Source organism: Diadema antillarum, unplaced genomic scaffold (genome assembly GCF_040938485.1).
Source record: "Diadema antillarum isolate AM-2024a unplaced genomic scaffold, OU_Dant_1.0 seq00000459_RagTag, whole genome shotgun sequence".
NCBI classification, from domain to species: Eukaryota; Metazoa; Echinodermata; class Echinoidea; order Diadematoida; family Diadematidae; genus Diadema; species Diadema antillarum.
The window spans coordinates 55384-71872 of record NW_027271430.1 but is presented as its reverse complement, the minus strand read 5'-3'; the positions used below and the strand labels follow the sequence as shown (position 1 = coordinate 71872).

The 16489-nt window shown below is 37.8% G+C and overlaps 1 protein-coding gene across 5 annotated transcripts in view; it reads left to right on the top strand.

Annotated features, from left to right (window-relative positions):
• LOC139733004 (uncharacterized) overlaps nucleotides 1-16489 on the top strand; it is a 156432-nt gene that overhangs the window by 123296 nt on the left and 16647 nt on the right. For all 5 annotated transcript variants that reach the window (XM_071643844.1, XM_071643845.1, XM_071643846.1 and 2 more), the window contains 7 exons: nucleotides 1123-1308; nucleotides 8652-8738; nucleotides 9144-9329; nucleotides 9997-10083; nucleotides 11343-11510; nucleotides 13041-13223; nucleotides 14792-14974. In XM_071643844.1, the coding sequence (XP_071499945.1) occupies nucleotides 1123-1308; nucleotides 8652-8738; nucleotides 9144-9329; nucleotides 9997-10083; nucleotides 11343-11510; nucleotides 13041-13223; nucleotides 14792-14974 (1080 nt within the window). The remainder of the gene's footprint in view (nucleotides 1-1122; nucleotides 1309-8651; nucleotides 8739-9143; nucleotides 9330-9996; nucleotides 10084-11342; nucleotides 11511-13040; nucleotides 13224-14791; nucleotides 14975-16489) is intronic.

Sequence of the window (16489 nt, the reverse complement as noted above, 5' to 3'; positions counted from 1 at the left end):
GACGGATGGGAGAGGACGTATGGCCTACGCAAATTATCGTGATAGCTAACAAAAGACAATGATACGAGTGAACTAGGTCTACTCTTTGGTATTTAAAATGTGTCACACCCTTATTCTTATTTCTCAAACTTCAGCAACATATTGATCAATAGAAGATCCATGGGTCCAGTCGTCACTATGTCGATAACACAGAAAAAAAAATACAAAGGCCTACATGTCTAAATTTAGAACAGAGGCGGATCCAGAAATTTCGTAAAGAGGAGGCGACTTTACCAAATTAAAGCATGCCCCTCCCTCAATTTTTCTTGCTTTTTTTTCTTTATTTTTCAACAAAAACTGGATCCGCCACTGTAGAATGAAATAATTTTTTTTTTTTGGATTACTTATTTAGTGATTCTCGCCGCAACATTTTTCACAAAAGCTATGCATACAGTGCAATTAACTGCTGTAATGAAAAAAAAAAAACCTACAGATCTAGCTTATACAGTAGTTATTTCTTGCAGTCTTTTAAACATAGGTTTTCCCATCCAATAACGTAAAAAATTCTATTATTTTCATTTTTTTGTGTATTCAAATTCGTATGTTTGAAGCAGTGCATTGACTTTGGTCAAACGATTTCAAATCTTATGGTTTCAGATTCGTTTTTAGGCACCCAAATTGTCACGAGTTCAAATTCGGATGTGAGCATTAACGTCGTATTTGGGCGTGGTTTTCCCAGTTGTTTGTGCATTCAAATTAGTGCGAGGGGCTCGATAAGCTCTTAAAAGCACTTTTAATTTCGTTTTCAAGCAAGCTATTTTAACAATTTCGTAATGCACGTATACCTTTAAATAGGCAAGAGTGATTATATCCAGCTAGTCAATAGATGCATGTGACTTTTACGTTTTGTCGTAAATTTCATCATCATGATCAGCAATTGTTCATTTGAACATCCAGATTGTTTTGCTAAGCTAAGCTAAGCTAAGCATGTTATGCAAACTTCAATATACTGAGAAGTTGACATTTGGTTTTGTCTTACGTTAAATCACATTATCTGTGAGGTGTAATATTTTCAAATATTCACATCAAGCTTTGATATTTAACGCGATTAATTTCTATGTCGTATTTATGTTTGATTTACAGATTCAAACATTTAGCTTGTCTAACTGCTTCCACGCACACGATTACGATGGTATTGTTCAAATTGAAGAAAAGGGCTTGGCCAACTGGGTGTCTGTAATGCCACAGCTTTCTGGCTTCGAGGTGGAAGACTCCAAGTCGCCCGATAAATTATTCTCAACAGCAGCCGAGTTGGCCGAATCCTGTCAGGTATATGACCTTTGATTTTTTTTTTGGCAACATTTATATTCGACCCTGAAAATTGTAATGGGTTATTGTAATTTTACCTTTGTTGGTATGACAGCAATACGTCTGTGACTAACTTTACCACTTGTGACACACATGAGATACGTCGTGTTAAAAACAAAAAATAGTTCTATTACACCTGTAGAAAATTGTCGAATTTTTCTCCAAAATGAAAACATCTATGCGTAAGAAATGTGGAAAATAACGCATTGATTGCACGATTTCAGTTTGATATCGACGAAAATGCGAAATATTTCCCGCAAGGTACGCCAGAAGAAAAGTACTGTTTGCAATCTCAGAGCTTTCATAATCGTGATTGCTATGTGATGTTTTGTCTTCGATCACATCGATTACAATATTAGGTCAACAATATTCATTGCTCGAAAGTGAATCGCATGGAGTAGCTTGCCTGGATGCATGCAATTTCATACGCCTACACAATGGCACGATTCGATCGACACGTACTATCCTAAATGGCCTAGACGATTTGCATAGATTTCTTCCAGCAATATACCTATTGCAGGACAAGATATATATATATATATATATATATATATATATATATATATATATCATACTTAAGCTTAGAAAACTCCACACAAACTTAAATGTACGGCAAAGGAACTTCTCTCATCGTGAGGTCAACCTCTGGAAGAGCCTATACCACCTGAAGCCATCAACACCTTTAAAGTATGGTGTACGAGGAAAAAAAGGACGATATTCATAAACAAGGTGATTTATACATTTCTGGAATAGTTAAGTCTCTAGGAGTATGAATAATTAACTTTCAGAAGGTAAAAACGTCTCCAGAACGATGCAGAGATGGTGTTTTGAGACCCTTTTTAGACCACCTGAACCAGATCTGACGGCGAAAATTTGGTGACCAAAATTATGACGTCACGAAATATGCGCTGTGCTACCACTCTATCCACACAGTGAGCTCCGTCTATGGAGGGCCGTTGCGGACGTGGTTCGTTTGGGACATACGTATGAAGAGGTAGTGTGCCCGTTTCCATGTATGCCCCAAACGAGTTGTGTCCGCAGCGGCCTTCCATATCCGTCGCCTCTCCCTCGCTTCTTCTACCACCCCGACTTTGCCACTGTCACTATCAGTGTCATTGTCACTGTCATCACTCAATTCACTCTCGATGTCAAACTCAAAGTCTTTCCATACATTATAAGGTAAAAATTGGACGTTTTAATGTCTCAGCCGAGAAAGCAGATGTGACTAAAGACAGGCAGATATTGCATCCGCTCACCAAGAAATACGTGCTTTATGAATGGCGGCCTCGACGTCCCCCTGCACTCGTAAAGGGTTTTCTTCATTTCGTGACGTCATATTTTAGGGCTCGAAAAAGACGGCTGTTCCGGAGCGAATATCGGCGAAGCAAATCAGTCAGTTTTAACTCGCGATTTCTCAATGGCGCGAATATCTTTAAATAAGTCACAATAGAAATCTGTTGTAGGAGACATTTCCCTCTGCTTTCACACCTTATTTTATATATTTATTTCTTGATTTTGATGTCTCGTTCACCATACTTTAAATCAAATGTAGAGAAGACATCGAAACATAAATTCAACAGTCACGATTCAGACACTAAATTCTCATAATGCTTCTGCTGCAAATGTCGCATGCGAATAGTAGTGCAAACGACATTTGCAGCATGAAGAGGATGCAGAGGAGCAAATAAGTTCAGTATACTTAATGTCCAACATCAAGATAAACCAAGGTAAATTAGTAACGTTTTTACCAACCCACTGCTATGACTGCTGTACTGGAAAGAGGGTGATTCGGGAACGAATGTCGTATGCATACGATCGAAATTATTTTACACGTTTGATCTCAAAATACTCATAAACAACTCCTTGTTATTCTGAAAAATCTGAAAAATTGCGTCAGCTTGACATTTGTTTTTTAGTTATTACTTTGGTAGACCCATTCTTTATGATTATTTGAAACAAATTCGAAATAGTTGAAGATAAACTAAGAAGCTGTCCTCGAACTATGTTTAGCATAAAGATTTGAGGTACTGGATCGTCGCCTTCTGTCGACGCGTCGGTTATTAATTAACATCAACTGTTAATGCACTCTTTCGGTTTCCAGCTAGCGCTATGTTGATGATCCAACAGCGGAAAATCTATTTACGGACTTATGGTAAATTGTGTAAATTTAATAAGAAAAACTTAAATTCACTACTTTGAAGAATTATTTATTCTGTTCCGATTAAGATAATTTATTGGTGGGCTTTCATTGACCAGTAAATGATGGACTCGAGAACATTTAAGGTGAACAAAGAGAGAGAGAGAAAAAAAAAAGGATGAAAGCCTTAAGATCCAGTTAACCTTTTCGAGCAGTGATTAAAAAAAAAGTTGAATATATCACATTGGATGCATATGCGTAGGTCTCTTGTATCACAAAACATCCTACTATATAATTTTTTTTCAAGAAAGCCTAAAATATAAGGAGATATCAATATTTTTCTCACTAAATCATAACTGTACACGGTTTTACCGATTATACGAATTCAAATTTTTACAGTGGTTGTTTCTATCCCTGACTCACATCTTAGAACAATTTTAAAGCACTAAGGCTGGGTTTTTGTTTCATCTACAAATTTCTAAATTATGCCTTTCATAAAGCCATTAGCTGGCCTGGATACTCTCGGTTTTTGTACGATGCTTTTTTTCGTTTGTTTGTTTTTTTCTTTTCAGGATCAGCCTTAGGTAAATTACCAGAAGGTCCATGAATGAAGTAGTCACATATCGATAGCAGAGAAAACAAATGTATGCTTGTCTATATGATTAAGTTCATTTAACTCAAATATGCCGAACTAATTTCTTTTGGGTCATTCTCTCTCAAGGTTTACATCTTTTGCTCGTTAGTATTATCTTAGCCATGCCGTCAAACCCCCGTTTGAGGCGAGACCCCATCGCCAAACGAAGCTGATGGGGTGCTATACCCCCCTAACGATTCCTCGTTTGAGAAGTGGGAGTAGATGTATTTGCCCACTGCAAATAACTTTCTACTCAGGCGTGGCAAACCTGGAGGCCAAGCCGGGGTTTAATGACTGCAACAGCTGTCATATTACGTAAGAGCATGATAGGGATATCTGCCTGTGGCAGACCATTCAAAGTGCACTCAATTTTCTCTATTCTTTCTCCTCTCGCAGGTGCCCCCCTTCCCCCCCCCCCCCCCCCCCCCCCCGTGGCGGTGACTGATGCTTAGATTAGGCCAGGGTCAAGAAACAGGTGTTTTATATCTTTGGTTTTTAAGTCCTTGATTGCCAAGATATACACTGGCATTGTCTACAGGGGTGTAGCTTCTTCAAACGAGAGATTTGCCTCAAAGTTGTTCGAGTTTACGCCTTTGTTATAAATTCAAAATAGCCACATTTTTTCTTCCTTGTGACGGCAAGGTTGACAAGATTTTATTTTTTTCTGAATGCAAAAGATGGGAGTTTTATTCTCGATGTCCATTGTAAAAATGTCTACCCCTCCCCACCTGTTCTTTCAAGGAAGAAATCATCTTTAACGTAATCGTACTCTAATAATATGCTGAATGCTGTGATTTGTAAAATATTTCCCATGCGATAATGGTGCCAGGTAAAAATGGCAGAGGTAAAAATGGCAGGGGTAAAAATGGCAGAGGTAAAAATGGCAGAGGTAAAAATGGCAGGAGTAAAAATGGCAGGGGTAAAAATGGCAGAGGTAAAAATGGCAGAGGTAAAAATGGCAGGGGTAAAAATGGCAGAGGTAAAAATGGCAGGGGTAAAAATGGCAGAGGTAAAAATGGCAGAGGTAAAAATGGCAGAGGTAAAAATGGCAGGGGTAAAAATGGCAGAGGTAAAAATGGCAGAGGTAAAAATGGCAGAGGTAAAAATGGCAGAGGTAAAAATGGCAGAGGTGAAAATGGCAGAAGTAAAATGTCGAAAGTAATGAGAGCGATTTCGTGAGATATAAACTTATGAAGAGGTTTTGAATGATAACCTAGCCAGAGCAAACTGTATTTATCGAATTATCAAATCCAAATTGCAGATTTGAAAAATATTGATTGAATTATGTTTTAAAAAGATTAGAGCACTCTCATTATTCTGAGTTTGATTCAAGTGCAGTGGCGTAATCTGTCTTTGTGCAGAGAAATAATAAACCAGCTAAGAGCCTAGTAGGCCTATGGGAAATTATTTTTGTTATTCAGTATTATTATTATTATCATTATTATTATTAATATTATTATTATTATTATTATCTATCATTATAAGGGGTTTCCAACAATGCTGCAAAGCCCTTAAACAGTATAATCCTACGTTGTTTCGCCCAATGAAGTTATCACACACACACACACACACACACACACACGAACCCACTTTTGGTATAAACATATACGCAGATATACATACTCTCACATACACACTCTTACACAAACGAATTCCGCTCACGTCCAGGCTAGTATATTGTCATTATTTTTCATTTTTTGAACTGTTTAGTGTAAAGAAGTGAAGCAAACATAGTCGAAGCAAACCGCTATTTTTTCACCTGTTCAATATCATTCTTTCACATTCAGGTTTCGTAGGAGCCTATTTATCTCACAAGGCCTGATCACAACATAATGTAGAAGTAAAAATACAAAACGCAAAAAACAAACTACAGCCGATGTATCGGCAGACATAAGTAAGCTTTTGCAAAATATTTTATTACATTGTTCAAGTATCACATGGCGCAAAAACAAATAAGCTCTTGCAAAATATTTTATTACATTGTTCAAGTATCACATGGCGCAAAAACAAATATCTCGAAGTTTAATGAACACTTTGTGGTCACTTTACAAACTTATGCCTATTAAAACTGGAGACGAACTTTAGCAATATACTGTTCTAGTGAGATTAAAAACTGATAGTTTGCCATGGGATTTCTTTCAATCATTGTTGAACGAATCCGCAGGCGAAAAAAATGTAAATGTTTGATGCCTTTCAAACTTAGCTGTTGCTCCAAAGCCAGATTCCATTATTTTATCGACATGGTGTGTTGCTAAAGATTGGTAGATTCAGCCACCGAAAAGGACGTTGTTCCCTCGTTATACATCAACAGTATAAAGAAAATCCAATCCAATCCCATCCCATCCATGTAGATTGAAATCACCTCCTGTGACTATGATCGCGATTCAATTTACACAGGGATCGCTGAAGCTCTGCAAGACTCTCTTTACATGCGCCGCGGGGAGAAATGTAACACTGCCCTATTAAATTTCTCCCAGTGGTTACAGAAACAGTAAAAGATCCCTGCCAATTTTTCGTACCTTCATGTCTGTTATCAAGCAATTTTATTTTCAGAAGTTTGCACACTTTTTGAAATACTTATTAACATAGTATAGGACCTTCCAGATCTAAAGTAAGTTTGATATTTTACTGACAAGATACCTGTAGAGCTGTATAGTGGTTAATATGTCCATTTTCAGGTGTACCGAGGCTCATCTTTTTACTGATATAATTGGATTGTTGACTGGCCGAGCATTTTTCAAGTTACATGAGTGTCCCATATTTCTCCCCGTGTCCCATTTCTCCCCGGTTTCACCCGTGCTTTATTTCAGGAGAAGGCACGAAAAGCGCGTATTGCGAGAAAAGTGTCAGAAACATGAAGAAAAAAAAATCTGTCACTTTTACCTCGTCCTCTTGCATTTCAACGACTAAATTTTTATCAATGGCATTTTTATCTCTAGCATTTTGACAACTGACATTTCGACCACTGACAACTTTACCTCAGACATTTTTACCACATAATTATTTACCTCTGCCGTTTTTACCGCTGCCATTTTTACCTCTGCCATTTTTACCTCTGCCATTTTTACCTCTGCCATTTTTACCTCTGCCATTTTTACCTCTGCCATTTTTACCCCTGCCATTTTTACCCCTGGCATTTTTACCTCTGCCATTTTTACCTCTGCCATTTTTACCTCTGCCATTCTTACCTCTGCCATTTTTACCCCTGCCATTTTTACCTCTGCCATTTTTACCTCTGCCATTTTTACCCCTGCCATTTTTACCTCTGCCATTTTTACCTCTGCCATTTTTACCTCTGCCATTTTTACCTCTGCCATTTTTACCCCTGCCATTTTTACTCCTGCCATTTTTACCTCTGCCATTTTTACACCGAACCGCGATAATACCGTATGCTATTAAAAGCGGTTTGGTTGTCTTGTATTAATGGATTTCATTTCATGCAATAATCTGCAACAACCAAAAGTGACCTGTTTTCCTTGGCATCAAGTCAAATACTCTTCAAGAGAAACAAGATGCATCATATATCTTTCACGTCTGGCATTCTCTTTCATTCGCTGTACGTAATGTTTTACCATGGTACTTATGTTTTTGTCTTGAAAAAGAAGAAGTGGTAAAAACATCTGAAGTCCGTTTTGCTCATATATAATGTATCTTTATTGAAAACATTTGAAACATCCCCAACTTAAAAGACATCGTATGTGCGTAAATTTTCTGCGGATGATCCATGCTCTCTTCAATTTATGTTATTCACATAAATTCGTTTTTCGTATGGTTTTTGTCGTCAAAAAGAGGAAGTAATGTAGAAATCTGAAGTCAATTTAGTTCAAACATCGGATACATTTTATTGACATTTCAAAGAAGATTAAAACTAAACATCCCGACCGTAAAACTCACTGAATATATACAATTTGTCTGAAGAGGGTCAAGGCTTCTCTATGTACAATGATCTTTTACAACCTGTCCTCTCACAATTCAATAAGGATAGTTCTTTGCCATTGATCCAGAATGTAGAATGCATCTCGTCTAAAGATATTGGAAAGGTACCATGGCATATTGGCTTTGTCTTTTTTTTTAACTTAAAATTACATCATCTCTACCTCTATATTCCTTTATATTTCAATTTCAATTTATTTTCACATTTCTCACAAATAACACTGAATCAAAAATATAATTATACAATAAAAAAAAAAATTGTACAAGAAATGAATTAGATGAGACTTCACCGGAATGTGCAATAGTTTTTCTCGTTATAAACACAAAGATCTACATTAGAGTTGAGCTGTAGTCATAATGCGAGTATATGATGGGACCTGCGTAAAAGCAAGCTTGTACAGCCGCAGGTCCCGTGATAAATCAGATTTGTGAAATTATGAAATATAGATATTTTATAGACCATACTATGACCGGGGGAACCGATTAATACAAAGAAAAAGAAATAAATGTTACTAATTAAAATACATGATAATATTACTTAGTGAATACCTGTTGCTTTGACTCTTTTACCGTATTTGTGTATTTTCTTTACATTAACAGATTAAGATTTTGAACCCTGCTACTGACACATTCTTCGACGATTACGATCTTATCTCTCCGGCGGAAGAAGGAGGCATGGCCAAACGGGTGTGTACTAATATGTCACAGCTCTTCATCCTCGGCATGCTCGGAGTGAAATGCACGTTTTTCAATGTATACTTCCCAACACTTGCCGAGTTAACTGAATAACGTCAGGCATATCAGCTTGAACTTCCAACATGAATATTCGACTCTGAAAATTCTTAAGACGTTATGTCACAATCACCTTCATTAGTGTGCCGACGGTATGTCTGTAAATTGATATTTCTTCATTGAGAGGAGTAGCGAAGTACCGTCTTGATTTACTTCTCCGTAGATATTTACACTAAAAAATGACATTGATTTGGTATTGTCTGAGTAACCTAAATCACATTATCTGCAATCCTTCTTTCCTTTCATGTTCACACAATGCTATGACTACCGCGATTGTTTTTTTTTCCCCATAAATGACAGATTAAACATGGCAACATTCCTCCTGGTTATTACGTGCACAAACACAATTATGTATCCCCGACGGAAGGAAGAGGCTTGGCTAAATGGATGTGTACCATGCCACAGCTATCTCGCCTCGAGGTTGAAGACTGCAAGTTGCCCGATGAATTCTTCTCAACAGCGGCCGAATTAGCCGAATCCTGCAGAGTATTATACCTTTGATTCAGCAACTTTCATATCCGACACTGTTTTCCTTTTCTTTATGAGATTATATCATTTCGCTTTCTTACTTTGTGACATGCTGGAGACAGTGATTGAAAAGAAGTTTGTCTCTAGGGTATATCGTTTGTTTTTGTTAGCGGTTGTGTAGTTTTGCATAGAAACGTTTCATTTCATGATATATCATTAGCCCATCTTCCTGAGCATCAAATCTTTGTGCAGGTTTGGGATAAATCGGTATGCTTCAAATATTTTCGTTCTCTTCCAGCAATCGACTATTAATGTGGTTGTGCCAGCAAAAGAAAAGTAAAATGGTAATAATGACGATAAAAAGAAATAGAAAATAAAGACAGGTAAGAAGAGAAGGAGACATTCTATTGTCAAGGCAAAATAAAGATCCTCAACCTTAAATCGCATTAATTTTCTGCGGATGGTACAGGCTCACGCTAAGCCGTATAGTTCTTAGTCATTGATCCAAAACATGGGATGTAGCTTCTCTGTAGATATTGAAACGTTATTTGGTCCAACCTTATTTACTTCAATCACATAATCTGCAGTTCTTCATTCCTTTCATGACTACAGTATGCTCCGATATCCCAACGCTCTGACTTTCTCTCTTATACTGGTTTTGGTATCTTATTTTTTCTATCAACAGATTGAATTTTTGAGCTTCTCTACAGACTCCTTGTCAGATGAATACGATCATATCTCCCCGACTGACGGAAGACGCTTGGCCAAATGGGTGTGTGCATTGCACATTTTTTATAATATCATCAGGATGAAATCCACGTTGCAAAATAAACTTTTCGCAGCAGCTGTCGAATTCATGTTAGGGATATTATCAGCTTTGATTTTTGAACAGTCACATTCAACCCTGAACATTCTTATGAGTTTATGCCACTTGTCACCTTCATTAGTGTGCCTGCGATGATTCGGTAAACTTAATTTCTTGCATTTAGAGGGATTGTGACATACTACTTGATACACGTCAGTTGCGTGGTTACATTAGCAGAAGATGAAACACTACAAAATTTATTATCCATTTACGGCAGACAGGGGAAGACGGAAGGCATACAAAAAAAAAAAATGAAATCAAATAAACCTACCTAGCTTCCTTTCACAATTCAGTCAGAGGCTCAAGTGAATGGGTCTGAAATGCTTCTTGATCTACATTTAAAAGTGGTACACCTTTATTCAAGTTTTTTTTTTTTCAAAATTCAGCAATAGGTTGAGAGTCGAGTGATCATTATATCGATGTAGAAAAAAAATGAACATGATAAATTTTTGTCTAGAATTGAAGTCGTTGAACTCAAATACATTAAATCACTGACTTGGTGATTCTCGCCCCCAAATTTCACATTAGGCTATAGCTACTTTCCATGGGCTTCATTGGCATAATGACTTGTTAATCATTCAAATGTACCCTTCGATATAATGGGAATGTGAACAACATTTTTTTTTCTCGAGCATCGTCCTGACAATGTCTTTTTTCCAAGGTTTTATCAAACCACAAGTCATCAGTACATTATCTTACGAAAACATACTAAAGTAAGATGGTAGTACAATATTTTTCTTGTGATTACACTGTTTCTAAAAATAAGGGTTTATCTTGTTTGTCATTAGAAGGTGTACATCGGAAACATGTCAAGTCCATTTTGCTCATATTGTTATGGGAATTTCATTTAAAAGGAAATTTAAACATCCAGACGACAGCAAAACACTTTTATAGGCTAAATATGTGTGATTTTCTGTGCGGGATATAGGCACTTCCATTTACGATTTATATTCCTTTTCAATCCGTTCTCGAAAGTCAAGGGGTGGTTCTGGGTTGAAGCTCTAGAATGCATTTTCTCTGAAGATATCAATAAATTATCATTTCTGTTCTTGTCTTATTAATTTTAGTTAAATCAAATTTTACATGCTCACATTACCCTATGATTTTCTATCGCGATTACTTTCTGTTTCTGCTTACTAGTATTTGTATCTTCTTCTCATTGACAGAATGGATCTTTCAGGTTCCCTACGTGCAACCTTTTGTCACCGGATAATGGCAGAGATTTGGCCAAATTGGTGTGTACTCTGCCGCACCTTTCTGTCTTTCAAGTGAAAGATTACGATTTGTCCGATGTATTCTTCTCAACAGCTGCCGAACTAGCCGAATCCTGTCAGGTATACCAGCTTTTGATATTTGCAGTCTATATTCGATTTTGAAAATTATCACGTTTTTGTTGTTGTAATATTTTCTTCATTATTGTGCTGGATAAACGCCTGCGAATTTTTTTTTTCATTAGTAGGAGAGGTAGTAAATTATCACTTAATACAGGTGACGCGCTTGTTCAGATATGAATCCGTCGACCATCGATTTCCACCTGTATTTTATAAGCCTTAGGTTTTTCCTGTATTATTCATTATTAATCCGCCAATGCTAATTTTAGCTAGTATACGGCATTTACTCAAATCGCAGACATCGATTTTTACATCTTATGGACCATGGCAAAGGGACAGTAGACGGAGGGCAGTAAAACAACAATAAACACACACACACCAACACACACACACACACACACACACACACACACACACACACACACACACACAACATTGCTAGAGCCATTGGCTGTGGAGACCATGTCAGCTGAATACTCCTTCGCCTGCATTTAAGATTGGTACATCTTTATTCTTGTTTTCTTTTTCAAGATCCAGCCACTGTTTAAATAGCATGGTCATGAATGAAGTCGTCATCGCACCGAAACCAGACAAAGTTGAATAGCATTGTCTAGAACCTTATACATAGATCTACTGATTTGTTGATACTATTCTAATTGTGCTCAAAGCTACTGCTTCTGCACTTCACTAGTATCGTGTATTAAAAGAAATTGTCTGACTTTTACCTTTGTTAATTGTTCTACTGGAGTACTCATTTTTACGGGGATGACGACACAACTATCACTTTCCTTCTGAATGGTAGATATCCGAACGTTATTCTCCGTAACTATGAATGTTGGATTTTTTTTTAAAAATCCATTAGGTTCTTTGAAAGAACAAATATATGTATTGTTATTTTCTGCTATTATGCCGACCACTCTAGACGATGAAATGTGTCTCCTGTAATGGTCATACTGTTTCTACGTGTAGGCGTATGTATTGTTTTGTGTGGATGAGTTTAATTTCGTACATCACTCACAAAACCCAGTTCCTGAGTTTCAGCATGATCACGTCTCGTTGTACAAGCTTACACGTTTACATTTTACACTTTCCTTCACTTCTAACCTGATCGCTTCGCATAGGTTGTCATCAGTGTATATTGGTGTTTTTGTCATCAGAAAGCAATATTGACGGAAACATCATTTTTGCTCTAACATAATGGCTCTTCCCTTCATTGTCATTAAACATTCCCCACACGCACCGTAAAACACAGTGAATGTGAGTAAGATTTTCTGCACATGACCCAGGTGTCTCCATTTAGAATTGATATATCTTGTAAAACTTGAGTCTACTTGGGTTTAAAAACTTCTGGGTCGAATAGGTCCAAAAAAAATACAGTTAAAAAGTAAACATATTTTTGTCTTGTCTTATTTAGAGACCTACCTACATTACATCAGCAATCCTTTATTAGTAACATTTTAGCGTTGTGCTATGTTTTCTTAACGTAATTACTTTCCTTGTCTTTTACCGATAATTGCATTTCTTTAATAACAGGTTAAACATTTAAGCTTCCCTACTGCCTTTCACCTACACAAATCCGATCCTGTCTCCCCGACGAAAGGACGAGGTTTGGCCAAATGGGTGTGCAAAGTACCACAACTTTCTCAGTTCAAGGTGAAAGGCACGTTGCCCGAAGAATTCTTCTCAGCAGCTGCGGAATTAGCAGAATCCTGTCAGGTATCACCTTTTATGTTGAAACATACACATTCGACTCTAAAACTTATTTTGAGTTTGTGTAACTTTATTTTCATTGGTGGGGCTGCATTACCTCTGTCACTTACTTAATTGGAAATGCTTTTTTAGAGGAGAGTGCGTTGACCATCCATTTCCGTCTATAAATCAGTTTTCAGCACTGTATTTCATTCTTTTTTTATTTTGTCCTCTTCCGATATGGAGAATGAATTCATTGGAGGGCTTGGTGAAATCTAACCTTCACTCTATTAGAGATGATAAAGAGACTTCGATGGGAGGTCGCCTGTCGAAAGCCAATTTTCGCAAATATCTCCCGTTCTCCTATTTGAAATTTAATTTTTCTCGCCCTGACTCTGTGTCTCCCACTTAAGATGTACTTTCTCCCACTAAAAATGAATTTGGAAAAAAAATTGTGCATCAGATCGCTCAATTTCAGGTCTGAAAATGCAAAATCTCCCTGGTGTGTGTGTGTGTGTGTGGGGGGGGGGGGACACTCCCTCGCACAGATTTTCCAAATCCAAGTTTTGCCCCCCCCCCCCCCCCCCCATCATAAAAACAGATCGACGCCGCTGGTCTCCACTTTGCTAGGTGTTTCAGGTGGGAGAATCTCCAAATAAGGTGCTGGGGTTGGAGTCTCTGAAGATAAAGAAACACTACAAGTTTTAAGGACCATGAAAAACGAACAAGAGATGTCTTATGGCATATCATAATGTGGTAGCCATACAGTTGATAGCACGGGTGACTAGATCTGGATACTCCTTGGACTGCATTGATTGGTACACATTTATGTTCTTGTTTTTCAAGATTCAGCAACAGGTTGATTAGCAGAAGGTGCGTGATTCAATCACTATGGTCACCTTATCGATAGCGGAGAAAAATAATATAACTATCCTCGTATAGAATCTGATTCAGTAAATCAAAATTTTAGTTTCTCACCTAGGAATTGAACGCGATAAATAAGTTTTCTTTATGTTAATTTTGTTATATCATGCTTGAGGCGTCGGGAAAAAAAAATGTGTTTTTTTTTTTTTTACTGGATGTTTCTCATTGTAAGTGTTTAAGTGTTCACTTTCAGCATGTTTGTTGTTCGTCCACACGTGTATATTCCCTTTACGTAAGGTTCCATCAATGTACTGGTGTTTTTGCTGAAAAAAAAAGAAGATAAAAAAGGAATTGATGGAAGCGTTTGAGGTAGGCCCGATATTTTGCGTATGGTATACATATGGTCATTCTATTGAAACGAAAAACTAAACCATTCCTTAACATTAACCACTTTGATTATTTCATGCGAAAACATTTCAGTGTAGGAGCAAGGGTCCATCATTTACAAAGCACATCTTTTTTTTTTGGAAGCCGTCCGCTGTCAATTGTAAGGGCAGTTCTGTGAAAAGTTAACAGAACATTCTTGGTCTTGTCTTATTCATTAATCTGCGATCTGCGGTCCTTCGTTCCCTACATGTTTACATTGAATACTATCATGATTTCCTAACGCCATAACGATCTTTGTCTGAATTACCATCATCTGTTTTTTTGTTGTTGTTGTTAATGAATAGATTCAAAGGCTTAGCTTGTCTCCTGGCTTCCCCCCTCACAAACACGATTCCATCTCCCCGACGGAAGGAAGAGGGTTGGCCAAATGGGTGTGTACTATGCCACAGCTTTCTCGCTTCGAGGTGAAACGCAAGTTGCCCGAAGAATTCTTCTCAACAGCTGTCGAATTAGCCGAATCCTGTCAGGTATATCACCTTTGATTAACATTCCACTTTGACAATTGTTATTTGTTTCAATTATTCAATGCCATCTTCTTTATAACGGACTGTGCACCAAATTGCATTACTTCTTTTGAATAGTTATGAAGGATACGTGATTCATGATACCCGTCCGGATTTCAGGGTCAAACAAATCATATTCAAATTAACGAAATTATTTTTCAAGTTGTTTTTATTCCAACTATTTGACGAACTATCCTACATAGGCGAAAGTAAGCATCGATTAAAACAGTGTTTAGGAGTAGCCACGCCAATAAAAATGATAACAAAATAAATCAGGGGCACACGTAAACTCGTGCAGGATTCGAACCTACGACCTTCTGTTCATCGACAGCGTCTTTTTCACTAGACCTCCAAGCTTCCACCCATCAGCCAGTCCTGGTCCTAATTCTTATAGCACGCAGCGGGTACTGAGCAATTTTTCACATTGAGGAAACTCTTGCCTAGAGTTATTAATATTACTATCATTATTATTCTTTAACTATGACAACCGATTAACAAAATTGCCATACCTCGACATAAATACGCATCGAATTATAGTGTTTAGTAGTAGCCATGTTAAAAACCTACGAACTCTCGAACCTACGACCTCACAATCACAGGCGTCTTAGCCACTAGACAACCAAGCTTCCGTTGAGAAAAGAACCCTTAGATTGAAAAAACTCATCCCATTCAGCTGCCTTGCCGATCACATGACTTGAACACAGAACATAACATTGGGTGGAATGATGCCATGATATCATCCTTTACCCGAAAGGAATTTTTGGTCAACAATGGTGAAAGAATCAAAGTTTAATAAAGAGTATTAACCCCCAGTTAACAGGGACTCATGTCACTCTTTGTCTCTGATTTTTATACCCCCGCCAAACGAAGTTTGAAGGGGTATATAGGAATCAGCGGACGGTCGGGCGGTCGGTCGGGCGGTCGGTCGGGCGGTCGGTCGGGCGGTCGGTCGGGCGGTCGGTCGGTCGGTCGGGCGGTCGGTCGGTCGGGCGGTCGGTCCGTTGCAAATCTTGCGTCGCGAACTACTTCCTCAGTTTTCAACCGATTCCCATAAAACTTGGCACAGATGTGTGCCTTGGGTTGTAGATGTGCAAGACGTATTTTTTGACAGTACCCAAAAGTACGTTGCCATGGTAACGGCATATTATGGGCAAAAATGGGTACAAATCTTGCGTCGCGAACTCCTCCCACAGTTTTTGATCAATTTTTATGAAATTAGGTACAGATGTTCATCTGAACATGTTAATGTGCAAGACACATATTTCCGCAGTGGCAAAAAGTGCGTTGCCATGGTAACGGCATGTTATTGGTAAAATATAGGGCAAAATGCTTCATGGCAAAACTGCTTCATCAGTGTTCTTCCAATTCTCATGTAATTCATATCGAATGTTTGTCTTAGGATATAGGTCAGCATGACACATTTCTTGACAGTGACAAAAAGTATGTTGCCATGGTAACAGCTCACATATTATGAGCCAA